Here is a 27,580-nt window from a genome sequence, read left to right on the forward strand (position 1 = left end):
ACTTATGATGAATACTTGCAGCAATGGTACAAGGTCCTTCCTCAAGGAGACTTGGCATCACCCTCAGTTAAGTGGCTCTAGGTCTGTGATTGACTTGGGTCTGTGAACTAGTGACAGTCTATGATTCTCCACTGTGACAACTCAAATCAGAATTTTGGCTACCAGACCTAGGGTTTCTCCTGTAGATCAAGCAGAAGAGAAACACTTCCAGAATGGTGGAGTGAGGACCTCTGAAAATTCACTCCTTCATAAAAACAAGAACTCTGGCTAAAATGGTCAAAATAAGCTTTTTCAGAACTCTGAAAATTAACCAAAGCCTAGCTACAACCCAAGGAGCATTTATTACAGAAAAACAGCTGTGTCCTAGTGAGAACAGTGAACTTTGTGCCGTTGTAACTTGCCTTAGTCCCATTCTCCTATTCACAGGTTCACAGAAACCTTGAAAACTAAAAGCCTCACAACTAAAGGAATTGTGAAAACCAGTGCTTAGTAGCCACAGGAGGGGGAACAGGTTTGAATCTCCATAACAGCTCCATTCCCAGAGAAGTATCTCTGTTTGGTAGCTCTCTGAAAAGCTCTATTCTCAGAGTTTGTCTTTATTTGACCCGACTCAGAACTCTCCCTGTGCTACAGCCATATCCCTAGGGATATGTTGAAACATCCCTAGTTTAAAACAATCAGTGGCCATTGTTTAATATCACAGCAGCCTGAGATGGTGATACCAGTTTTTGGGTAACGAGAGGCTGGACCTCAATCCCTGGTTGGGGAACTAAGATCCTGCAAACTGTGCAGCACGGCCAAAAAATTAAAAAATAAAAACTTAAAAAAAAAAGAGGCTAGCGACTTCCCTGGTGGCACAGTGGTTAAGGCTCCGTGTTTCCAATGCAGGGGGCCCAGGTTCCATCCCTGGTCAGGGAACTAGATCCCACGTACATGCTGCAACTAAGAGTTCATGTGCCACAACTAAGGAGCCCACATGCTGCAACTCCCTAAGGAGCCTACCTGCTGCAACTAAGACCCGGCGCAACCAACTAACTAACTAAATAAATAAATATTAAAAAAAAAAAAAAAAAGAGGCTGGCTGCCAGTGCAGGTGACATGGGTTTGATCCCTGGTCCAGGAGGATCCCACATACCACAGAGCAGCAAAGCCTATGTGCCACAACTACTGAGCCTTTGCTCTAGAACCCACGAGCCACAACTACTGAGCCAGTGTGCCACAACTACTGAAGCCTGCTCACCTAGAGCCCGTGCTCCTCAACGGGAGAGGCCACCGCAGTGAGAAGCCCGCACATCGCAGTCCCCGCTCGCCGTAACTTGAGAAATCCTGCACACAGCAACAAAGACCCAATGCAACCAAAAATAAATAAATAAAAATAAAATAATTTAAATAAAAAAGACTAGAACTCAGTATCAAAACATCGAGTTGTACACCTTTAATTTGTTCTGACACCTAGGGTCAGTACTTGGGCCTGCTTCTCAAGCCAGGGTTTTCCTGTTTGCCATTCACACTCTTAAGTTTCCTAATTTTGAACCCAGATTATTTTTGGATGTGAGATATAAATTAATATATAATCCTGAAAGTCAGTGATGCATCACCTCTAGTTGTTCATTTTAAAGGCTTTTTAGTTGATGTTAAAGCAACCATTACTTGGCTGACAGAATTATTGCAACATAACTTGCTATTTGGTCTATCCTTTAGGTCTTTACTTATCAAAAGCTTTGAATTTAGTAATTGAATCCCTAGATTAATTGTATGGTTGTGCTAGTGGAGATGGTGCATTTCTTGATTTATAAGACACATTAATTTTTTTTTAGCTATTTTACAGTGTCTGATGTGTTAGAAAATTATAGGCTCTTGGTTGGCATATAGCACAAGCAAATATTTGTATACCATAGCATCTAGGGTATTTACTTAAATTGCTTTTTTGGGAAAATAATTCACCAGAAAGTCCAAAAGGCATTTACTGTGTATAACTTTCTGCCACAGTTTTTTTTCATTGCTCTGTCGTTGGTTACCTTGATATAAGAGACCATGTTCCTGTTAAATTGCTGCCTTACTGGAGTGAAATAAGTTTAGGTTCTGATTTGTGAAATAAAACTGAATTGGAGGAGCAGGTTACTAAATTAGAGGGGGAACTAGCAATAGCGACTTGGGCTGTGGGTATTAGGCATCAGGTTTTTTTAAACATTACTTTGATTTTTAAGTGTGACTTTGTATTATGTTATCCTCTTGACCCTAAACTTTCCATACTTTTCCTAGTCAGTATTATAAAAGAAAGAAAAGGAATGTACAGTATTATTGCTCAAAGCAGAGTTTGTGGTTTTTGTTTTGTGAATTCAAATAATGAAATGAAAAATATTCAGACAAAATTAGAACTTGCTTTAGGGCACAATCAATATAGCATTTTAACAAGTTTAGTGTATTTGGAAAATATGTATTGTATAACGTTCTCAAACATACTGATTCTGTTACGACTGCTAACTATAACAGCAAAATGTAACAATATACTTAGTCAGGAAACATAAAGCTCTGATTAAACCGTAATTAAGTTTTCTGAAAAGTTATCTAAAAACTATGAATAAAATATATTTTTACATTGTCTCAGCAACAAAAAATATAGCCAATGAAACTTTATAGTGGTAGAGAAAATGGTACATGGGATAAACTTACAGAGTGAATTTTTACCACACACACATGTACTCAGTTAAGTTTCTGGACACCATTTGTTTCTTCTTCCTTTTAACTTTTTTTTAAAGGTAATTCTTAGTGAGTGTTGCAGAGTATAGTGGGGTAACTGATTGAAGAGGTAAATGAGAAGTTTCCCTGCTTCCCTGGAAGCCTAGTAAAATGTTTTAAGACCCTTCCTTCATACACGCAAGATGCAAGGGTTGCTCAGAATCATATGGCTGCGTTTGTGTTTCCAACCTGGGCCACCATAGCATGCCAGGGGTTATCCCCAGCAGCGCTGGAATATAGCTGGGTAGAGTAGGTATCACCATCCTCATTTGACCTATGATGAAACTGAAACACCAAAATTAAGGGATTTCCCTAAGGAGTCAAAGCAAGACAAGGGCTAGAACCACCCCTGAAACTCATGCTTTCGTATTTCTTGGTCCTTTCCCAGTGCCCTTACTAGTAAGTAATTACATTTTGATTCTGTGAGGAGCTAAGGTTAGCAAACTATGTGCAAGCCTAAGAATTTCTGATGGCATTTTCTAGCAAATATACTACGGTTGCATTTTGTATTTTTATTTTTTGCATCAGGCACATGTACCTTACAGATGACCCATATGAACAACCAGCTGTCTTCTTTCTTCTCTCCTTCCCTGGAATTTGTAATCTTTGAATTAACTGATTAATTCAGTGTTAAAAACATCAATGCCTATCTCCAGACTTCAGTCACTTCAGCATATGATTCTCCAGAAATTACACCTTTGGGTTTTTTCATTGCCCATGATTTTGTGAGTGCTTTTGTCTGTGTATTTAAATCATCATTGGAATCTTGTAGATGTTTTCAGCTGCTGGTCTTTGTAAACAAGTCTGGTGTTTTCCTCCCACACAGACCCCTCTCCCTTTCTCCTCCCATTAATCTTACTTTGAAAATATATGACTTCTTTAAGCCTTACTCTCCTGAATGGATTGGAGAATAGCACCTCCTCTTGACTAATCTCAAAGGACGTTGTAAAACAAAATGTTGCTTAATTTTTGGAGAGAATGTTCTAATACAGTTTATATGTTAAAAAAAAAAAAAAAAAGAGGCTGGACCAATAAAAACACAAAAAAACTTAAAAGGAAAAACTAGGGAATGAAATATCCATAGAGGGCTTTGAAAAGCCCTGACACATTCCTGGGAATCCCTATAAGGTCACAAGCATGAGTAGGACTGTATGCACTCAGGAAAGACCTGAGAAGACCCTAAGCTCTTACCTCTAGCTGACCTTGATGCTCTGTGCAAGCAGGAAGTGGAAGTTAAAGCAGTGTTGTGCACACACACACACACACACAGAGCCCCTCAGAAAAGGCTAGGAAATTTATTGGTTGAAGGCATTAGAGGAAATCTCTGTCCAATCATTAGCTGACCACTAAGCAAGCTAATCGAGTACAGACTTCAGTGGCCGTGTGCAAAGAATGCAGTCTTTACAGAATTTATCTAGGAAAGTTCGTAAACAGCAGCGACAACAACAACAAAGCCTGAGGAGGGGTGGAATCAGATTTTTGGAGTTGCCACCTTATAATATTTAAAACGTCACTGTCAATAAAAAAAATTATGAGACATGCAAAGAAACAGGAAAGTATGGCCCATACAAAGGAAAAAAAGGAGTCAAAAGAAACTGTCCCTGAGGAAGTTATCAGACAAAGTCTTTAAATCAGCTATTATAAATATATTCAAAGAACTAAAGGAAACCACGCCTAAAGAATCAAAAGGAAGTGTGGGAATGATGTCTCACCAAACAGAGACTATTAATAAGCATATAGAAAAATTATATTTATATTAAAAATGTGCATGTATGTATGTGTATACACATGCATACATATATATATATATATCTCAAATAGAAATAGAAATTCTGGAGCTCAACAGTACAAAAGTACAATTGAAAGATTCACTAACAGGACTCAATAGAGGATTTGACTTGGCAGAAGAAAGAATCAACACACTTGAAGACAGGTCAATTGCGATTACTCAGTCTGAGGAATAGAAAGAAAAAAGAATGAAGAAAAAGGAATGGAGCCCCCAGACACCTGTGGGATACCATCAGATGTACTAATATACATATAATGAGAGTCCCAGATGGAGAGAAGAGAAAGGGGCAGAAAGAGTATTTGGGGACTTCCCTGGTGGTGCAGTGGTTAAGAATCTGCCTGCCAATGCAGGGGACACGGGTTCGATCCCTGGCCTGGGGAGATCCCATATGCCACGGAGCAACCAAGCCTGCACACCACAACTACTGAGCCTGTGCTCAGAGCCCACAAGCCACAACTACTGAAGCTTGTGCGCTCTAGGGCCCGCGTGCTGCAACTCCTGAGCCCACGTGCTGCAACTACTGAAGCCCTTGCACCTAGAGCCCATGCTCTGCAATGAGAAGCCACCACAATGAGAAGCCCATGCACCACAACTACGAGTAGCCCCTGCTCACTGCAACTAGAGGAAGCCCACATGCAGCAACCAAGACCCAAACACAGCCAAAAAAAAAGAAAAAAAGTATTTGAAGAAATAATTTCCCTGAATTTGATTTTTTAAAAAATTAATCGAGGCTTCCTTGGTGGTGCAGTGGTTAAGAATCCACCTGCAACCCAGGGGACGCAGGTTCAAGCCCTGGTCGGGAAGATCCCACGTGCCACAGAGCAACTAAGCCTGTGCACCAAAACTGCTGAGCCTGCACTCTACAGCCCACAAGCCACAACTACTGAGCTCACACGACATAACTACAGAAGCCTGCACATCTAGAGCCCATGCTCCGCAACAAGAGAAGCCACTGCAATGAGAAGCCCGTGTACTGCAACAAATAGTAGCCCCCACTCGCCACAACGAGAGAAAACCCATGCACAGCAACAAAGACCCAACACAGCCAAAAATAAATAAATAAAATAAATTAATTAAAAAATTAATCTACACAGCCAAGAAGCTCAAAGTAGGATAAACTGAGAGATTCACATCTAGACATATCATAATCAAACTGTTGAAAGACAGAGAATACTGAAAGCAGCAAGAGAAAAAACAAAGCATCATGTACAAGGGATCTTCCATAAGATCAACAGCTAACTTCTTATCAGAAACTGTGGAGGCCAGAAGACAGTGAGATAACATATGCAAAGTGCTGAAAGAACAAAACTGTCAACCAAGAAATCTATACCCAGCAAAACAATCCTTCAAAAAAATAAAGGAGAAATTAAGACATTCCCAGATAAACAAAAATGGAGAGAATTTGTTCCTAGCAGACCTACCTTACAAGAAATTCAGAGGGACTCCTCCAGGCTGACATGAAAGGACTAGACAGTAACTCAAATCCACATGAGGAAATAAAGAACATCAATAATGGAAACTATATAAGTACATAGAAAAGACAGTATAAATATATTTTGTTTATAATTTTTATATTTTAAAGACAACTGCAAACACTGTAAAACAATATACCCCAATAAAATAAAAATAATAATAATTTAAAAAAAAGACAACTGCAAAAAGCAATAATTGTAAAACTGTGTTTATGGGCTTGTAATAAATAAAGACATAACGTGTATGACGATAATAGCACAAAGGGGACTTCCCTAGTGGTGCAGAGGTTAAAAATCCGCTTGCCAATGCAGGGGTCACAGGTTTGACCCCTGGTCCGGGAAGATCCCACATGCTGCAGAGCAACTAAGCCCGTTCGCCACAACTACTGAGCCTGCGCTCTAGAGCCCGTGAGCCAGAACTACAGAGGCCTGCGAGCCACAACTACAGAAGCCTGCGCACTGAGAGCCCATGCTCCACAACGAGAAGTCACCGCAATGAGAAGCCCACGCACCACAACGAAGAGTAACCCCTGCTCACCGCAACTAGAGAAAGCTCACGCTCAGCAATGAAGACCCAAAGCAGCCAAAGATAAATAAATTAATTTAAAAATAAAAGTAATAGCACAAAGGACAAGTGAGAGAAGGGAGCTATATAGGAGCAAGTTTTTATGCACTACTGAAATTAAGTTGGTATTAACATGAACTAGATTGTTTTTTTTTTAATAAATTTATTTTATTTATTTATTTTTGGCTGCATTGGGTCTTCGTTGCTGCGTGCGGGCTTTCTCTAGTTGCAGTGAGTGGGGACTACTCTTCATTGTGGCGCACAGTCTTCTCATCGTGGTGGCTTCTCTTATTGCAGAGCACGGGCTCTAGGCACATGGGCTTCAGTAGTTGTGGCACGTGGACTCAGTAGTTGTGGCTCGCAGGCTCTAGAGCACAGGCTCAGTAGTTGTAGTGTGTGGGCTTAGTTGCTCTGCGGCATGTGGGATCCTCCCAGACCAGGGCTCAAACCTGTGTCCCCTGCATTGGCGGGCGGATTCTTAACCACTGCACCACCAGAAAAGCCCAACTAGATTGTTTTAAGTAGAGATGTTAATTGTAATTCCCAGGGAAACCACTAAAAATGTAACTCAAAAGAACAGAATAAAACAAGGGAATTAAAATGGAATACTAGAAAATATTTAACACAAAAAGAAAGTGGTAGTGGAGAAACATAGGAACAAAAAAGAAAAGAATTATAAATTACAAATAGCCAAATGACAGATATAAATCCTGTCTATTAGCAATTGCATTAAATGTAAATGGACTAAACACTGCAGTCAAAAGATAGAGATTGGCAGAATAGATTTTAAAAAACCAACATGATCCAACTATATGCTGTCTTTATAATCAATGACATCAATAGGTTGAAAGTAAAAGGATAAAAAAAGATATGCTATGCAAAAGCAACTATAAGAGATGTGGAGTGGCTATACTAATTACCAGACAAAACAGAATTTAAAACAAAACTTGTTACTAGAGAGACATTTTATAATGCAAAAGACATTTTATAATGATAAAAAGGTTGATCCCTCAGGAAGACATAATAATTATAAACATATAAGTACCTAAAAACAGAACCCCAAAATACATGAAACAAAACCTGACATAATTGAGGGGAGAAATAGACAATTCAACAATAATAGTTGGAGACTTTAATACTGTACTTTCAATAATGGATGAAATAACTAGATAGAAGGTCAAGAAGGAAACAAATCCAACAATAGTGGAGTAGGTTTCCCATTTATTTCATTGCTAGGGACAGTGAACAAATACCATTGCCAAAGATCTCTGCTAGCCAAGAAATCAGATTGCCTGGTGGTCCCTGCTGCCCTCTACAGTTAATGTGTCCACCTTACCTGGATCCCATGATACCCACCTATAGCAGGGAGTCCAAATAAATGGTGATGCCCCCTACAGTCATACCTGGCCTACAAAGAAGAATAACCAGAGAGCTTTTCAAGCATGGAGATGCTCCCTTCAATGTTTTAGCAAAGGAATTGTCTCTGGGTCCTCTCACTGAATGCAGTTGACAGATTGCACATGATAAATCAGTCTATCACCCAAGCCTTTGGATTCTCTCTTCTGTGGGATGCCAGGAGAATTCTAGTATCTCAGCTTCACTAAATGTAGACCACTATTAGGTCTAAATTTCAGTCAGCTAACCAAGTAACTTCTCAGTGCCAGCTTCAGGTGTGTGAGCTAGCACATTAAATCTGGGATCTTTAGTAAACACACCCATATAAGTGAGTGTGGCCCTATCTAGTGTTATATTCTACCCTCATTGGTCTGACACCCTTAGAATCCATTCTCACACACTCCTCAGTTTTCTGCCAACATATTAGCAGTGTGTTGCTATTCTTTTGATGTGTAAAAGCTGTTTCTTCCTGGATCATGGTGTGTACCTGTCTTCCTGAAATGTGTTGAGACTTGACCCTTGTTAAAGGCTTAGAGGCAACAGGGTAGTTGTGGTGAATTTTGAGTGGAATGAGCACCCCCTTTCAAGGCATTTGCCCCAGGTGAGGTTATCACAGGGTTTTCAGACAGAGAACAGCTACTCTCATCAGACACAGAAGAGCAAGCTATTTCCACCGGCAAAGGAGACTCAGAATGACTTGGGAGTTCAATATTGTCTGCTTCATCTGATTCCAACCAGATGCACCCTTCCGAATTTCTGGACCTTATTCTTTCCTGATTGATACCCTACTTTTCCCATGACAGGTTTGATAAGAGTGTGAATTCAACTGTCCTTAGAAATCATCAACTTACACAATTAAATTTTGTGTTTGACTTTTGGCGATATCAGCCCTGGGTCTACATAATTAAAAGATAGTTTTAGGACTGTCATGTAAGTATCCCGGTTCTCAGATTGTGACTTGTGCTGGAAGTCAAGAGACCCGAGTTTGTCATTTTCTCTCTGTAATCACCCAAGTGCACTGCAAAGAATCCATCCTACACCACAGGTCTGAGTCATTACTACTGCTGTAGGAGTCAAGGGCAGCAGCCAGCTGGGCTCCCAAGGCATGAGCTTCAGTTGGCACCTTATCACAATCAACCACAGGTGACAGTTTGATTAACTGTGATGCCACTGCATACCGTGGATTGCTACCATCCCATTTCCCGTTGGTTAGGAGCTCAGCACTGTGCTCAAACTCAAGGGTATGACCATATCATTGCAAAATCCCATCTTTGTGAGTCTTTCTCCTGGGACCATCCCAGTACCAATTATTATATCAATCAAGGTCTAACCAGGAGAAAGAAGCCACAATGGGAAGGTTTAACATAAACAATTATTAACAGGGGATTGGAATATTAGGGAATTGGCTAATTAGAGCTAAAGACAATTCTAAAGAATACAGAAACAGAGGTGTTAAGATCAGCTACTCTCTCTAGGACTGAGATAGAGAGCCCAAGGAAGAGTCCTCTCCCACCAGGCTGAGATCCAGACTTCACTTGAAAGGGCATGGCAGAGAAGTCGCTGACTGCCTCACCAATGGGACTTCCTGGAAATTTGCCCTCTGGGGTGTCATGCATGAAATTTCATGTCATGCATGAAATTTGCCCTCATGGGGTTCCAGCACTGCTGGAACCAAGATTGTAGGCAGTGTTCTGTACAGGAACCCAGTGCTGGAGAGAGCTTTGCCAGTACAGGGATCAAGCACTGTATAAAGTCATACCATTGTGCAGTCAAGAGCTAGATGTATAATCAGGGAGAGCCCAGTGCTGGAGAAAGCTGCACCAAGAATCAAGCACTGTTGTCGTTAGAGAAAGTGCACTCGGTAAGAGCAGAGTGCTGGAGAAAACCAGACTGCTACCAAAGTCAAGTGTTGGAGAAAGCTTGCTCTGCCGGAGATCAGTGCTAGAGAAAGCCTCGTGAGGTGCAAAAGAAGTCTGAAATATCAAGAGTCCACTCACTGCAAAGTCAGCTTGTGGTCTGGGGTCTGTGGTGACCACTTGGGGGTAGAGTGGGTGCGGCAAGGTGGTTGCAAGTTGGGGGTTGCGAGCTCCTCAAAGGACTCCTCACTCACACACATCTAAGGCAGGGAACCACTGGATGTGGCCCTGCAAAACTGTGCAGCAAGCGCAAGGAAAAAACCAAACCTCAACAGGACCAGAGCCAGGGAAAGCATCCCCTTCCTCTTTCAATGTCCCTCTAGCGCCCTCTACTGACAAAGCTTAACTGCCAGGAGAAATGCATAAATAGTCCAGTCCAGTATCTCAGAGCAGATACTAGAGCCTGAATTTGGAGCTGAGAGGCAATAAATTGAAAACTGTCATAGTGGCAGAATCCCCACATAGGGTCTCTGACCCACAGACTGGGGACCAATATGGCAAGGAGGGCTAAGTGAAAGTCCCACTTCCTACAAAGACAGCAAACCAGTAAAAATACCACCTCCCTGGGAGAAGTGCAGAGATTCATGCCAAAGAATTGAAAGAAGCAGGGGTAGTGAGACCTATCACATACCCATTTAACCCACCAGTCTGGCCCGTGCAGGAGTCAGATGGAAAATGACAGTGGACCTTCATGAACTTAATCAGGTGACACTTCCAATTGCAGCTGCTGTCCCAAATTTAGTACCTTTCCCCTGGTATTTGGTATGCAGCTATCAACTTGGTTTCTCTTCCATACCAGTATGCAAGGTCCACCAGAGTGGTTTCGTTTTTAGCTGGCAAGGCCACCATGTAACTTCAGGTGGCCTCAGGGCTCTGTCAGTTCCGCTCTGCCGTAATAGAGTCTGCAAAGATCTTAATCATTAACATCCCACAAAACACCACACTGGTCCACTATATTGACAACATTACTGGATCTGATGAGCAGCAAGTAACAAGTACTTTAATTGCCCTAATAAGACATATGCAAACTAGAAAGTGGGAGATAAGCCCCACTAAAGATTCAGTGAAGTTTCTGGAGATGCAGTGGCCTAGAGTATGAAAAGGTATCTCCTCCAAGGTGAAAGACAAATTGCTCCTCATACAACCTACTCCCCCTAAAAGAGGCCCAGTGCCTGGTAGGCCTATTTGGATTTTGGAGGCAGTGTATCTCATCAATAGAGTCACCTGGGAGGTGCCAGTTTTGAGTAGGGACAAGAGCAAGAGAAGGCTCTGTGACATGTTCAGGCTGCATTACAGCTGCCCTATCTCTTGGTATTTATGATTCCCCCAGAGCCAGTGATACTCCAGCAAGCACCAAAAGCGGAATCAAAGCACAGACTCATAGGACTTTTGATAAGTGTAGGCTCTTTTCTATAGATAACTATTCTGCTTTTCAGCAACAGTCTCTGGCTTGCTATTGGGACTTGGTAGGAACTGAACACCTAACAAGGTAACATCAGGTGACCATGCAACCTGAGCTTCTCATCATGAATGGGGTGTTGTCTGACCAACCCAACCAGGAGGTTGGGTGTGCACAGCAGCAATCCATCATCACTTGATATAAGAGACCAGGCTTGGAAAGGTCCAGAAGGTGCGAGCCATTTACAGGACCAGGTGGCTCCTGTTGCATGGTCTTCTCTCCCTCAATCCCTGGCTATGACTTTCTGGGGTGTCCCTTACACCCAGCTGACTGATGAAGACTCAAGCCTGTTTACAGATGAGTCTGGATGATAGGCCGTTATGATCTGACAGTGGACAGCTACAGCCCCCGGTCCCCAGCTGGGTGAACCTGGAGGACAGTGGTGAAGAAAAATCCTCACAGTGGACAGAACTTCGAGCAGTGCATTTTGGCTGTTGACTATGTCCGGCATGAGAAATGGCCAGAAGTACGGGCCTATGCTAATTCATGTGTCAGATAGGATTTCCTTCCTTTTCAAGGCTGAATAATATTCCATTGCATGTATATACCACATTTTGTTTATCCATTCATCTGTTGTTTCTATCCCTTGACTATTGTGAATAATGCTGCTATAAACATGGGTGTTCAAATATTTTTTTTGAGACTCTGCTTTCAGTTCTTTTGGATATATACCCAGTAGCAGTGGAATTGCTGGATCTTTTTTGAGGGCCCACCATACTATTTTCCATAGCAGCTGCACCATTTTACATTTCCACCAACAGTGAACAAGGGTTTCAATTTCTCCACATCCTCACCAACATTTATTTTCTGTTTGTTTTTTTTTTAATAGTAGCCATCCTAATGAGTGTGAGGTGGCATCTCATGGTTTTGATTTGCATTTTACTAATAATTAGTGATGTTGAGCATCTTTTCATATGCTTGCTGGTCAGTTTGTGTATGTTCTTTCGAGAAGTGTCTTTTCAAGTTTTTTGCCCATTTTCCATCGGGTTGTTTGTCTTATTGTTTTTATATTGTGGGAGTTCTTTAGATAGCCTGAATGTTAATCGCTTATCATAGAATCCAGGGATCTTTTTGATGAGACCTATAGATCGTTTTTTTTTTTTTTTTTTTGCGGTACGCGGGCCTCTCACTGTTGTGGCCTCTCCCGTTGCGGAGCACAGGCTCCGGACGCGCAGGCTCAGCAGCCATGGCTCACGGGCCCAGCCGCTCCGCGACATGTGGGATCCTCCCGGACCAGGACACGAACCCGTGTCCCCTGCATCGGCAGGCGGACTCTCAACCACTGCGCCACCAGGGAAGCCCAGATCGGTATTTTTTAAAGCTCCTTTGCGTATCATCTCTTAGGAAATGAGACAGTGTGTTTAAGTTAGTTCTCATCAGGACAAATGGGTATATCATCCTATAGGAATAGAGCGTTGAAATTTCCTACCTGGTTACTATATGTATCCATCAGTGCTGTCCAGTCATGGTAACCCTGTTCTTCCAGGGTCACTGGACTCACAGTTCCCTGGGTCTATTCTTTCCTCCTTGCACAGATAGAAATGAGTTCCTATTTATGCCTTATAAATAGAGGAAGAATAGAAGAAACAAAATTTCCATATATTAACACTCTCCTACTTATAAAAAGCATCAAAATTATACATATCTATTCTCATCACCTTTCTTTATCTAAGAAAGGTAGTACAACTACCTTTTTGAAGACTTGATATTAACTATAGTTTTGGGTAGCTTAGGGTCTCACAGCCTTTTCCAGATATTTCCCTTAAGCATAACGATCGTCATATTTTTTAGGGTGCTCAAATCGTTACAGCTTGGACAATGGCAGTCCATTTACTTAGCGTCTTTCTCTTTGTAACACTACCCCTGACATCCTTGAAAATATCCTTGCTTTCTGGCCTCAACAGGATGCTTGTAGACCCATCCTGATTTTTCTTGTATCAAGAAATGGAATCCACTACCCTCCTAGGACTCCTGGTTATTTTAATGGTAAATAATATGACACCAACATCTGGGCATTAGGGGTATACATGAGAGTTAGTAGCGGGGTACTGGACCTCACCTGGTAGAAAGAAGTGTTCTTTTAGGTACAGGTTTTTTTGGGTTTTGTTTGTTTGTTTTGTTTTGTTTTTTGTTTTTGTTTTTGTTGTGCGGGGCAGCTTGTGGGATCTTAGTTCCCCAAGCAAGGACTAACCGGGGCCTTCGGCAGTGAAAGTGTGGAGTGCTAGTCACTGGACCGCCAGGGAAGTCCCCATTACAGGTTAATATTGATCTTTCCAATTTTAACATATCGCTGCTGTGCCCTGCCTTCCTGACAGTCTGTAGCTACCGTGATGCTGCCCTTAACTATTATTACCCACCCGATAGCTGAACAAACTGAGACTTTGTAAGAGGTTATGTAACTTGCCTGAAATCACACTGAAAATAAGTGTAGAGCTGCCCGGCTCTATCAAATTTCAGAAACTGAGCTCCCACAGGGCCCGGCCTCCACCTCTGCCCGCTGTCAGAAATACATCGTTTACAAAGACTTTCCACCAAGTTGCCCCATTCAGAACTCCCAAGGCAGGGTCTTCCTGGTCTTGGCTGGGGTGAGGAGAAAAGAAAACACTACAGCTTCTTCTTTCTTCACTGCAGGATTCAGGAGTGAGGATGACCAGGAGAGCCCTCCACGAGAAAGGCCTGAAAACAGAGCCCCTCAGGCGGCTCCTTCCCAGGAGGGGCCTCCGGACAAACGCCCGGCCCAGTTCTGCGGTGCCTCAGGACCCCAGAGCTCCCGTGGGAGGAAGCAAGGCCCCGAGGGCACCGAGGACGACCCCCCAGGGGAAGGGGAGGTGAGCCGGCTCCCCAGGCAAGGCGAGGCCCTTAGGCTTCCCTTGGCTGCCCCAAGATCCAGCCACCCACCCGTGCCCCCCGAGGGTGCAGAGAGCCTCCCAGCTCCACAGCCACCGCGGGATCATCGGGGGCGAGTGGCCCCAGCCTGACCCGAACCTAAGGCCACAGCACCCATCTGGCTCGCCACCGGCACCCGCTCAGAGCGGGCTCAACGACACCCCAAGTGTGGGAAGGGCTTCGGGCACAATCAGACCACATCGAGTGCCTGAGGACGCATCGCAGCCAGAGGGTCCAGAGTGTTGGGTGCGCGCCCGGCCTCCACCCCGGGAGGGGCTGCACGGGAAGCGCCCGGGCTTCTGCCCAGCCTCAGGCTGAGGCCCGGGGAGGCAGCACAAGCGCAGAGACCCTGCATCACACGCCCATCTCCCCACCCCCTCCCTACTGCCTCCCTGAAGGCCCACGGATGCCCCCCTGCGGGTGGGTTCCATTGATCCCTGGAGGACCTGCAGCAAGACCTCCCGGCGGGGCCAGCCTCGCCAGTTCCCCAGGAGCCCACGGGTTCGGAGGCCTGCCCGCCCAGGCGCCCGCCTCGCCCACTTGGGGATGCGGAAGGTGGCCTGGGCTGGCTGGCGGGGAGCTCACGAAGCTTCTGGCACAACCCTGAGCCGCCCCAACAGACCCCACCTGGAGAAGGCCCGGGGCAAGTGAGCCCTTTGCACGGTTCCAATGGACGTCACCGAGTTCTCGCTTGCCCACTCCACTGCTGGGCCCATCGTACTACGAAATAATCACGTCTCCCATTGGTTGAGGGCTTACTCCGTGCCAGGCTTTGTGATTTATGGGAATGACCTCATTCAATCCTCACCACACTCCTGTGCCATTGGGGTTCTCATTATCAGCATTTTACAGAAGGAGAAACTAAGTCTCAGAGAGGTTAAGGGACCGGCCCAAAGTCACACAGCCAGTATGTGGCAGAACCAGCATTCAGACCCAGGTCCGCCTGCCCGACTCCACAGCCCGCCCCACGGCGCTGCTTCTCCTGCCGGTACACGAGTGAAGGGTGCAGCTTTGACAGGACATCTACTTATGAAGCATTCATTTTTCTCGTGGTAATTACATAAAGCACTTTTTATACTAAAGTGAGCAGATACTCCCAGGAATGAAAGTGAATATTTGTGCCAAGATTGAAATGCAACTTGAGACGCCAGAGATATTCCATATGCCAAGGTCAAGGCTTCAGGCTCAGCCCCCGACTCCCTGAACTGACCTCTTCTCAGACCTCTGCCTTTGGAGGGATGTTGACCAGGGAAGCTCTGCGGCAGGGCCAGCTTCTGTGTGGAATCTTCCTGGAGGCCAAGAAAGATGGCCTCTCCCCAGTTTGCCATCCCACTGGATTGCTTAGGAAGGTCATCGAGTTTCTCTGGGCTAAGGTTTCTAAATTCCCAACACATATCAATCTAGGATTGGGGATTGAAAAATTGGAATTCTTAGGAATTCCTGAAGTCATGTTATTCTGTATTTTTATAGCTTTTTATATTTTTTTAATAAATAAGAAATAAACATTTAGTAGTAGTTACAAAGAACTGTAGGCTATAGCAAATATTCAAAACCAGGAAAATACCAGAGAACACTGCTGGGTAGTATTTGGATAACAAAATGTTTAAACCTTCAACAAGATCAACTACACTACACAGAACCATGTGTTGAAATTGCCAATTTAAGGACTTGTTTCTAAAACATTTTACTTCTCAGAACATCATTCATAGGATTTGTATAAGATATACAATACATGTAAACAGGTTAATATTTTGATCTGTGAGAATGACTCACTGTTAACAACAAGTAGGGCCACGAATACGTTTTTTTATTTGTTTGTTTGTGGTGGCTTGTGGGATCCTAGTTCCCCAACCAGGGATCAAACCCAGGCCCTCAGCAGTGAAAGTGTGGGGTCCTAATCACTGGACCGCCAGGGAATTCCCACGAATACGTTTTTTACATGGCAACAGCTACAAAAAAAAAAGACTGATTAGTTGTGATCACTTATCTCCTATGTACTTCAGTCCCAAGTTCCAGAAATGTCTACCTTAACCTTGGACTCTGTCAGCGTTTCATTCTTGTGCCGTGCTTTTTACTTGACATAATTGTATTCCTTCAAACCAGGAATTCCTCGATGTTTATTGTTAAGCATTCGTTCTCACAGGAGAATTATAATAGTTTTTCCTGTTTTCCCAATTTTTTTTTTTTTTTTTTTTTTTTTTTTTTGGGTCCTCGTTGCTGCTCATGGGCTTTCTCTAGCTGTGGCGAGCAGAGGGCTAGTCTTAGTTGTGGTGCGCGGGCTTCTCATTGGGTGGCTTCTCTTGTTGTGGAGCATGGGCTCTAGGTGCGTGTTTTTTTTTTTTGGTACACGGGCCTCTCCCTGCTGTGGCCTCTCCCGTTGCGGAGCACAGGCTCCGGACGCGCAGGCTCAGCGGCCATGGCTTACGGGCCCAGCCGCTCAGCGGCATGTGGGATCTTCCCGGACTGGGGCACGAACCCGTGTCCCCTGCATCGGCAGGTGGACTCTCAACCACTGCGCCACCAGGGAAGCCCCCAATTTCTTGACTGATTGTTTTTGGGATTCAGAAAAACACAAATTTCAGGACTTCCCTGGAAGTTTTGCATGCTGCGGGGTGCAGCCAAAAACAAAAACACAGATTTCCTGAAAATGGTCGGGAAGGACTTCCTGCATCAAAATACTCTTCTGAGCTGAGTAGGGTTGGCAAGGCAAATACGCTGCAGAAATAATTATCCTATATAGCATAAAGCCCAGTCACTGAAGTTTCATGGTTTCAGGAACCTCAGAGTCAGAAGATCCAATTATGGATTCCAGCTCTGCCAGTTCGTGGTTGTGAGACCTTGGGCAAGTCACTTTACCTCTCTGAGCTTCAATCTAATGGATAGAATGATACCTGCGAAATAACATGCTTGCTTTGTGAGGCGGTACTGAAGAAGGGTTAAAAGTGTGGCTTTGGAGTCAGACAGTCTGAGGTTTGAATCCACTGCTTACTACCTCTTTGATCTGGGGCAAGGTCTAACCACTCTGAGCCCCATTTTTTCTCTTCTGTAAAATGGAAAAACTGATTGAACCCATTTCATAGGATTTTGGTGAGTTCAAATGAGATCACCTATAAAAACACTTAGCACAGAGCATGGTACATTGTGAATGCTTGATGTGTGTGGACCAGTATAGTTATTACCTGCTGTATCTACTACCTCACAGGGCAGTTGTGAGGATGAAAGGGAGGTTATACTGTGGAAGTGCTTTCTAAGCTGTGAAATGGTCATCCACACACTTCCCTTTCCGTCAGAGATGAGATGGCCAGAAGCTCCTGGCAGACATCAGTGGTTTCTCCCAGTAAGGAGCCCAAGAATACCTACCTGTACCCACAGAAGGTAGCTGTGTTGAGGAGGCAGTGTCACCATGGTTACCTGGAAAAGAAGGTTTAGTTGCAATCAGGTAGGCAAACTCCAGCATCATCTGACTGTGGGCACACTTTGGGGAAAGCCAGTTTTCAGAAGGAAGCTTTGGAGAAAGGACAATATTTAACAGAGCCTGCCCACCATAGGTTTGTTTAATAGGGATCAAATCAAGAGAAGGGGGCGTGTAATAGAAGGTGGTGAGGGGCTGTTTGACTGTTGTCTGAAGCCCTCTTACTGGCTGAACTTAGGAAACAATTCTATAAGCCGGAACCAGTGCATCCTGCTCCTGCCACGTGTGCACTTATGATGCTCATTCATTCTTAGACTGTGGACAAAACACGAATCAAAGGGCTCTCCAAAGATGATCTTGTGTAATCCTGACAGCAGCCCCATAAAGTAAATACTAGCATTACTCCCGTTCTGTAGCTGAGGGCTTGGAGTCTGGGAAAGTTAAGCCCATCGCCCAAAGTCACATAGCCTATATGTTGTGGAGTCAAGATTCAGACCAAGTCCAAACCCTTAGCCTCCGCCAGGCTTCCTCAACTCACCGGGTGCCAGATGCTGAGCTTGAACAAGGAAGAAGGAAACACAGACGTATAGGATTTAGTGCCTCAAGTGGCCTCCTCTCTTGCCTTCTGTAACAACTCTCTCTCCCCATACACTATGCCTACTTTTCTGGACACTGTTTCTTTGCTTCCAGGGATGTTTTTCTCTGCTTAGCCCTTAAGTCCAGGTTTTCTGGGCCCCATCCTTGGACTCTTTTCTTTTGTACAGGACTGTGAGAGATCTTTATGTCCACAGTTTCAGCTGCCAGTCATCTCTCCTATTTTTTATTTTTTTATTATATTTTTTTAATTCTTTGCGTCATGCGATTTGTGGGATCTTAGTTCCCTGACCAGGGATCAAACCTGGGCCCTCGGCAGTGAAAGTGCAGAGTCCTAACCACTGGACCGCCAGGGAATTCCCCGTCTCTCCTTCTAATCCAGACTGCCCCTCTGAGCACCAGCTCAATCCAGCCAACTGCCTCCTTGACATCCCCTCTGACGTTCCAGCCTCCCAACCAAATTCATCCTCTCCCCCTTAACATGCCTCGCCTCCTGAGTTTCCCTTCCTCCTTACCATGGCCTCCTAGTTTCAAATACTGGTGTAGTGGCGAGGAACCCTAGAAGTCTTCCTAGATAAAGCCTCTTGAGTCAGTTCTTGGGGCTGGAGAGGGACTGTGGGGGGTGTGCTTTGAGAGCTGCCATGGGTTTGGCGGTGAACTTGGAGGGTAGAATGCATCGTTTAATCAACTGTCTGCTAAGTGCCTGGCAGTGGGCCTGGTCTAATAGGGGTGGAGGACACAATCATGAATGAAACAGACAGGATCCCTGGCTTCAGGGAGCTTTCAGGCCACTAGAGAAGACGGACCTCAAGCAATCCTCCCCAAATACCAGCTCTTACAAACTGTGACAAGTATCATGAAGGAAATGTTCAGGGTGCTATGAAAGAACGTGGTAAATCTATACTGGGTGGGGGGAGGGGGTCAAAGGCCATTTGGAGAAAGTGACAATTACTATATTCCTGAGAACTGAGAGAATTCCACATAGAAGCAACCGTAGGTACATGTACAAAGACCCAGAGGTGGACAAGAATGTGGTGTGTTGGGAAAACCGAAAGGCAACTCGTGTCTATGGCTCTGAGTATGCCGGGGCATGTGGGCAAGACAAGACTGGCCTGGTTGGCTGGGGACGGTGGCAGGTGCCTTGTGGGCCATGGTAAGGAGCCTGGGTTTTTTGGGTTAACTTTTTATTTGGAAGTAATTTTGAAGTTACGGAAAAGTACGAAGGGCATCCGTATGTCCTCTACTCCCAACTCATCTGTTAAAAATTAATGGTTCTCCCTCTAGATGTAGTATATACATGTGACTTTTATTCTGAACTATTTGAGAATAAGTTGCATACATCTTGTTCTCTTACCCTTAAATTCTTAGAATTTCCTGCCCCAGTGCAGTACAGTTATCCACTTCACTAAATTTGACATTGATGCAATATGGTACCTAATTTACCATTCACTTTGTCAATTGTCTCAGTAATATCCTTGATGTAGTATGTTCCCCTCTAGTCCAGAATCCAGGCTAGAAACGATGTGTTGCATTAAATTGTCATTTCTCTTTAGTCTCCTTTAATCTGGAATAGTTAGCCTTTGTCTTTTATGACATTGACATGGTAGAAAAATGCCATCTTCCCCTTTAATAGAATGTTCCTCATTTGAGCTTTGTCTACTGTTTGTTCATTATCATATATGGGTTAAGAATTCCCGGCTGGAAGACTGCATAAATGTTGTCGTATCCTTCTCAGTGTGACAGCAAGAGGCACACAATATCTGTCTACTCCTTAGTGATTTTGTCTGATTTCTCCAATCTCTAGTTAAAATTTTTCCCTCATAACTGATAAGCCGTCAGGGAGATACATTACAACCATGCAGCTACCCTATTCCACAGATTATTAAATAGATGAGATTGACTATCTCTTCATGATTCTTGCCTGAATCAGATCAGTCTTTATTACGATGGTTACAAAATGATGACTTCAACTCCAGGACTCCCTCCACTTGACATTCTTCTGCCTACTTATTTAATATTTATTATTAGTAGGGACTTTGAGATTTATATTATTTTCCAATAGTTTTATAGTTATTAACCTTACTTATTTTGGTGCTCAAATTGCTCCAGATTTGGGCAGTGAGAGCCCCTTAAAACTAGAAGCCTTGTTTTGTTTTGTTTTTTTTTTTTTGTGGTACGCGGGCCTCTCACTGTTGTGGCCTCTCCCGCTGCGGAGCACAGGCTCCTGACGCGCAGGCTCAGCTCAGCTGGCTCACGGGCCCAGCCGCTCCGCGGCATGTGGGATCTTCCCGGACCGGGGCACGAACCCGTGTCCCCTGCATCGGCAGGTGGACTCTCAACCACTGCGCCACCAGGGAAGCCCAGAAGCCTGGTTTTTATCCCCCACTTCAGTAAAGTAGCAAGATTGTTTGCACATATGACCACCTTTTATTGTGTGACAGTGTGTCGTAGGGGCACAGACATAGGGACACCTGATGGGAAGCTCTCGTGTAGTTCAGGAGGGAAACGTGGCTTAGACTGGGGCGGTGACATTGGATGGAGAGAATGGATGGACGTTGGAGGAACTTTGGTGGTAGAATCGGCAGGACTTAGCGGGTGCAGGTGGGGGGTGAATGTGTGAGAGATCAGAGAGGGAAAAGTCAGGAGTGACCGAAGTGGCTGCAGGGATGGTGGAGTCGTTTACTGACGTGGGAAAGACAGGCAGAGTGAGGGGGTCGGGTATTTTAGACAGTTGAGTTTGAGATGTCTTTGACATCTGAGTGAAGGAGTCAAGTAGACAATTGGATATATTGTTCTGGAGCTGATGAGAGAAGTCCAAACCAGAAGAAAATTTAGGACTGCCACAGATGGATGATTTCTGAATCCACGGTCCTGGATGAAATGCCGTGAGAGGGAAGTGTAGAGGAGAGAGAGGGATCAGGCAGGGGAATCCTGAGGGAGTTCACTGTTTAGAGGTCTGGAGGTGCGCGGCAGGAGATGGCAATGGACGGGTCTGTGGGGTCAGATCCCGTGGAGCCTGGAATGTCAGGCCAAATCCTGAAGGCTCTGGGAAAGCATTGAAGGGTTCTGAGTAGGGCAGTGAATGACAAGGAATGATTTGAGTTTTAGAAAGATCGTTCTGAGAGCCAAGCGGGAATGATTTGGAAGGTCATGACAGTAGCTAATGCTACGGTTCTTTCTAAGGTAAATCGGTTTCTCTTTTGCCACTGGAGTTGCTCAGATGGCCACCTGCACCTAAATGCCCTCTCCTTGTCCATCTGGGCACAAAAAAAGATGATCCGAACATCTGCCCCAGCTGCACTTATCAGCCCCAGGTAATGTGACAGCAAACCCCCATCTCCTTGCCTCATTTTGGCTGGAGGCTATTTTTTTGGGGGGGTGGGCGGGGGGTTTGAACCTTTTGAGCCAGGCAAAGTGTAGGTGTGCAGGGGTTGGTCTCTGAGGTTTGTGAGAGTCTGTTTAGGGACCTCTGCCCCAGCCTGCTTTGAGTTTAGCGTGGTCTCTGTCCCCCGGGCAACTGCCCATTTAAACCTGTATGTCGTCCCCTCCCCACACCCACACATGCACGGGGAGGTGGGTCGCGTCTGGAAGAACATCTCAGTGCATCCTCTCCTTAGCACGGGTGGTGCTGTGCAGGGGACCTGCAGTTCTGCCCAAAGGGTGTCGGCACCTGTTTGGATGGAGACACAAACAACCAAAAGTGGACATTTTAAGAGGCCAGAGGGAGGGGCAGATGCTCTGGAAGCCCAGGAAAGGCAAGATTGTTTCTAGTTGGAGAAATCAGGAAAGGTCCCCTGAGAAGGTGGCATTTGAATCAGGCCTTGAGGGTAGAGGATTATTCAGTGGAAAAGAGGAAATTAAAAAAATCAAAGTCCTGCGTCCTCATATTTTATTGACATTGTCAACACAGTCGTTATTGGTTGCATAAATATCCTGTTAGGCAGATCCTCCATTGTTAGTTCTCTGACTGTTGGAATAATTCATACCAGGCCTCGTGACATTGGCTTGGGGCTTGGGGCTGGGCACTGGGGACAGAAGCAACTTGGGACCAAATGCAACTCAGGAATCAGTGCTTGAGCCCACCAGCTCATTCTTCCATTCAGCAAGACCCACCACATCCCAGGTCCTGAGGCTATGACGACGAAGAGGAGGACATGGTTCCTGTTCTGAAGACGTCACGTCTGCTAGAAAGGGAGCCACAAGTGGAGAGAGTTTATTGTAGGGCACGGGTAGAGGCTGCTGTCGAGGCGTACAAGAAGCGTGCTGACACAGAGAAAGGGGCTGAAGGGAGCTGAGGCCTCGGGAGCAGATGAGTATATCAGGCAGAGTGGGACAGCGAGAAGTGGGGGAGGTCTGAGGACACACGTCAGAGGACCAAGTTCACGTGGAGCACAGCAACGTACTTCTCTGTCCACAGGTCAGAAGGCACATCTCTCCTACTCAGGCTTCTGGGCATATTCATTTTTTCTGTTTTCGATTTCAAATATTTCCTTTCCCATTTTGGGGGCAGGGGAGTGTTTTATACTCTTTTCCAAAATCTCAACTTGCATGCTTAATTCATTTGTTTTATTTTTCTCTTTTTGACACTAAAAGCATGTAATGCTGTTAATTATGCCTCTGCAGATAGCTTTGACTGTTTCCTTTTTTAAAAAATTATTATTTTCTAAATAAGTTGCTTCTTATCCTTGATTTACTTCTTGTCCTAAGGGTAATCTGAGATGTTATTTATGTTTTTCAGTTTCCGAGTGGCGTGTTTTATGTTATTGTTAGTTCTGCGGCATTTTGATCCGAGACTGACTTGTAGAACTCCCACTTTTCAAAATTTACCAAAATACTCTCTGTAGCTTAATATTTATTGAATTTTATCACTGTCCATGAAACTTGAAACGAAGGTACACTGTTTTCAGGGTCAAAAATTTATATGTTCATATCTTTTATGTGCTTATTTATTTTTTGATTATTTGTTTGGAAAACGTGTTAGAATATTTCCAATAAAACTTTCTCATGTTTCTTCTTGTATTATGAAATATTTGATTGCGTGGATCTTTGTTGTTATTTAACACATAAGAATTAAACCCCGTATAGTTGATTTACAATGTTGTGCAAGTATACCTTTTAGAGAGTGAGGTTAAGAGCTCACATTCTGGAGTCAAGACAGCCTGGATTCACACCCCAGCTCCACCATCTCTCAGCTTAGATTCCTTATCTGCAAAATGGAGCTAATAATGGTATTTCCAAGTTTGGGTTTTTTAAGCACAAGCTGTCTCTTCTCTTTGCTTGGCCCTGCTATTTTTTTTTTTTAATGGAATTTCCCTTGTCCCTTGTATAGTTTGTTGGATTAAATGAGATGATGAATAGAAAGCATTTAGAATGCTGCTTGGCACAAGGTAAGTGCTCAATAAAGCCAGAATTCACTGCTACAATCACTGTTATGTTGCCTGGCTGACCATTCCTGGCATTCAAGGCCTCTGTTGTGCAGAAAAGGTCTCTAGGAAACTTTCTTTTTCTCCATCCAGTAAACATTTGGTAAACAGAATGCTTCTTCATGCAGAACTTTAGAAGACATTGTGGGGAATTCCCTGGTGGTCCAGTGGTTATGACTCTGTGCTTTCACTGCCAAGGGGCAAGTATTCAATCCCTGGTGGGGGAAACTAAGATCCTGCAAGCTGCGCCATGCAGTCAGGAGGCATTGTGGAAAACAGGAAGAAAAAAAAAAGCTGACAACTTCCCAGCATGCAAATGCAGTGACACACTTTGGCTTTGATGGTGGGATCACTGGGTGTCAGTGGCCTGCTGCCACTAATGTGGGGGTGGGGAGGGCAGGCAGGACAGGAGAAGAAGGGGAGGACCCAGCCTTCCCTGGATTGAACACTACTGTCCAGCCCTCAGAGCCTCACATCCCTTCCACCAGTGCTGTGAACCGGAACGCTGCAGGATTCCTGTCAATAGCTTCCACCTGCAACCTTCAGATGCTTGCCCTCAATGCTGGAGCCACTTTCCCCATGGGAACTTGCATGTCACCATGCCCACCCTCCCCCAAGGGGGCTTATAGCCAAAGACTGGTGTGACGCACAAAAGCCCAGCTCCTTGGCCTGAAGTAGGACAAACTCTAAGGAGTTATTTATATCCCAGAGCCGCTAACACACTTGCTAACCTGCCTACCTCACTCCCTTACTGGTTTTGCCTGGGAACACTTCCTTAATACATCACTTGTACTTTATTTATTTATTTATGTTGGCTGCGTTGGGTCTTCGTCGCTGCGCGCGGGCTTTCTTTAGTTGCATCGAGCGGGGCTACTCTTTGCTGCGGTGCGCAGGCTTCTCATTGTGGTGGCTTCTCTTGTTGCGCAGCACGGGCTCTAGGCATGTGGGCTTCAGTACTTGTGGCACATGGGCTCAGTTGTGGCACGTGGGCTCAGTAGCTGTGGCTTGCGGGCTCTAGAGCACAGGCTCAGTAGTTGTGGTGCATGGGCCTAGCTGCTCCGCTGCATGGGGGATTGTCCCAGACCAGGGATCGAACCCACGTTCCCTGCACTGGCAAGCAGATTCTCAACCACTGTGCCACCAGGGAAGCCCCCATCACTTGTACTTTAATCCTTGGCCCAGGTTAAGCTTCCGGGAGAATCTGACCTAAGATAAACTGCTTCACTCCCTCCTAACAGGAGGAATTCGGATGTTGAGAGAACATAGTAGTCAGTTTTTGTCCCTTTGGTTGCAAGGGACATAAACCCCAAAGGTACTAGCTTAGACAAAAGGGGGGGTGGTTAGAAGGATCCTGGGATATCTTAAGTAATCACAAGGAGGAAATGAGTACACCTGGGCCATAGAAGCATCTGGAATCAGGACATTCTCTACCCAACATATTTTTTCTTTTTGGCTGCGCCACGTGGCCTGCGGGATCTTAGTTCCCTGACCAGGGATTGAACCTGTGCCCTTAGCAGTGAAAGTGTGGAACCCTAACCACTGGACCAGGAAATTCCCCTTTCTCCAACTTTACTTATGCTTTTACTCATGTCTGCTTTATTCCCTGAGAGTTGTATTTCCAAATAGCTGGAAATGAGTCTGCAAAGAGCATCTCCACCTCAGTTTCCTCAGCTCTGCCCCTGGTTTGTCCAGCATGGTACCAAATGGCCACAATTGGGGATAAGGAGTCATCTAATCCCCATGAATCTCTTCTATTCCTAGTGAAAGAGGGGCTGTGACCAGAAGGAAGGAGGGGTGCTGGACAAAATACAAAACCAAAAAACTAGATGCCCACCACACAGTTCTTTTGATGAAGAATGAAGTTAAAAAGGCATGGCTTACTTGTATACCCATGTTCACAGCAGCACTAGTCACAAACCAAAAGGTGAAAACAACTCAAATGTCCATCAACAGATGAATGAATAAACAAAATGTTGTATATACACACAATGGAACATTATTCAGCCTTAAAAAGGAAGGAAATTCTGATACATGCTACAACATGAATGAACCTTGAAAACATTAGGCTAATGAAGTAAGTGAGACACAAAAGGACAAATATTTGTTATGATTCCATTTATATGAAGTACCTAGAATAGGCAAATTCACAGAGGTAAAAAGTAGAATAAAGGTTACCAGGGGATAGTGGGAAGGGGCATAGGGAGTTATTGTTTAATGAAGACAGAATTTCTGTTTGGGGTGATAAAAAAGAAGTTTCAAAATGGATAGTGTTGATGGTTGCAAAAGATTGTGAATATATTTCATGCTAATGAATTGTGCACTTCAAAAGGGTTAAAATGACGTGTTAGGCAGGGTTCTCCAGAGAAACTGAACCAGTAGGATAGAGATATATATAAAGAGATTTATTACATGGAATTGGCTCGTGCAGTTATAGAGGCTGAGGAGTCCAGACCCAGGAGAGCTGATGGTGTAAGTTCCAGTCTGACTCTGGAAGGATCAAGGAACAAAAAATGTATGACACACATAAAACAAATAGCTAAATAACAGAAGTAAATTCTTTACCAGCAATCACACTAAATGTAAACCCTTCTATTAAAACACAGATCAGGACTTCCCTGGTGGCGCAGTGGAATCTGCCTGCCAATGCAGGGGACACAGATTTGAGCCCTGGTCCGGGACGATCCCACACGCCGCGAAGCAACGAAGCCCGTACACCACAACTACTGAGCCTTGTGCTCTAGAGCCCGTGAGCCACAACTACTGAGACCACGTGCCGTAACTACTGAAGCCCGCACGCCAAGAGCCCATGCTCCACAACAAGAGAAGCCACTGCAATGAGAAGCCAGCGCACCGCAATCAAGAGTAGCCCCTGCTCACGGCAACTAGAGAAAGCCCGCGCTCAGCAACAAAGACCCAACACAGCCAAAGATAAATAAATAAATTTATAAATAAATACAGATCAGTAGCTTGGATTAAACAAAACAAAAACAAAAACAAACCCCAAGGATCCATCTATATGCTCTCTACAAGAGACTCACTTTAGATATAAGAACACAAAGAGTCCTTTAGAAATAAGGACTCACTTTAGATGAAAGTAAAAGAATGAAAAAAGATATTTCATGCAAGTAGTAACCAAAACAGTGCTGGATTGGCTGTATTATTATCAGAAAACATAGACTTTAAATCAAAAAAAAGTAATGAGACAAATAAGGACATTATATATTAATGTTTTTTTAAAACAGCTTATTTATTTACTTATTTATTTTTATTTATTTATTTTTGGCTGCGTTGGGTCTTCATTACTGTGCGTGGGCTTTCTCTAGTTGCAGCGAGTGGGGGCCACTCTTCATTGCAGTGTGTGGGCTTCTCACTGTCGTGGCTTCTCTTGTTGCGGAGCATGGACTCTAGGCACGGGCTTCAGTAGTTGCGGCACATGGGCTCTGGGTGCGCGGGCTTCAGTAGTTGTGGCTTGCGGGCTCAGTAGTTGTGGCTTGCGGGCTCCAGAGCGCAGGCTCAGTAGTTGTGGCGCACGGGCTTAGTTGCTCCGCAGCCTGTGGGATCTTCCCGGACCAGGGCTCGAACCCATGTCCCCTGAATTGGCAGGCGGATTCTTAACCACTGTGCCACCAGGGAAGTGGTTAAGAGTTTTTAATTTCAGTTATTGTACTTTTAATTTTTAAAAGTTCTATTTGATTCTTTTCAAGTCTGCTTGGTCATTTGGTGGCGTTATTATTTCCTGCTCCCTGGCAGATATTTTAAGTCTATGTTTTATTTCTTTAAACATAATAATCAGAGGTATTTTATAATTTGGGTGTGATAATTCCAATATAGGAAATGTTTGCAGGTTGGTTTCTTCTTCTGGTTATTTCTCTGTATCCCTGGATATTTCTATCCGTATATTCTCCTTGAAAACTTATTTGGGGGAATTTG

General features: G+C 44.4%; 1 protein-coding gene and 1 non-coding gene across 2 annotated transcripts in view; one reads left to right on the forward strand and one right to left on the reverse strand.

The window, feature by feature from the left end:
• BCL7C (BAF chromatin remodeling complex subunit BCL7C) overlaps positions 1-14,167 on the forward strand; it is a 35,300-nt gene extending 21,133 nt beyond the window's left edge. Inside the window, exon 6 of the mRNA XM_007452709.1 lies at positions 13,967-14,167. Within this exon, the coding sequence (XP_007452771.1) occupies positions 13,967-14,167 (201 nt within the window). The remainder of the gene's footprint in view (positions 1-13,966) is intronic.
• A 4,343-nt stretch (positions 14,168-18,510) lies between these two features.
• On the reverse strand, positions 18,511-18,583 carry TRNAE-UUC (transfer RNA glutamic acid (anticodon UUC)). Its single transcript has one exon. It is a non-coding gene; the product is annotated as a tRNA-Glu (tRNA).
• Between the last annotated feature and the right edge of the window lie 8,997 nt (positions 18,584-27,580).

This window comes from Lipotes vexillifer, unplaced genomic scaffold (genome assembly GCF_000442215.2).
Source record: "Lipotes vexillifer unplaced genomic scaffold, Lipotes_vexillifer_v1.1 scaffold426, whole genome shotgun sequence".
Lineage (NCBI taxonomy): Eukaryota > Metazoa > Chordata > Mammalia > Artiodactyla > Lipotidae > Lipotes > Lipotes vexillifer.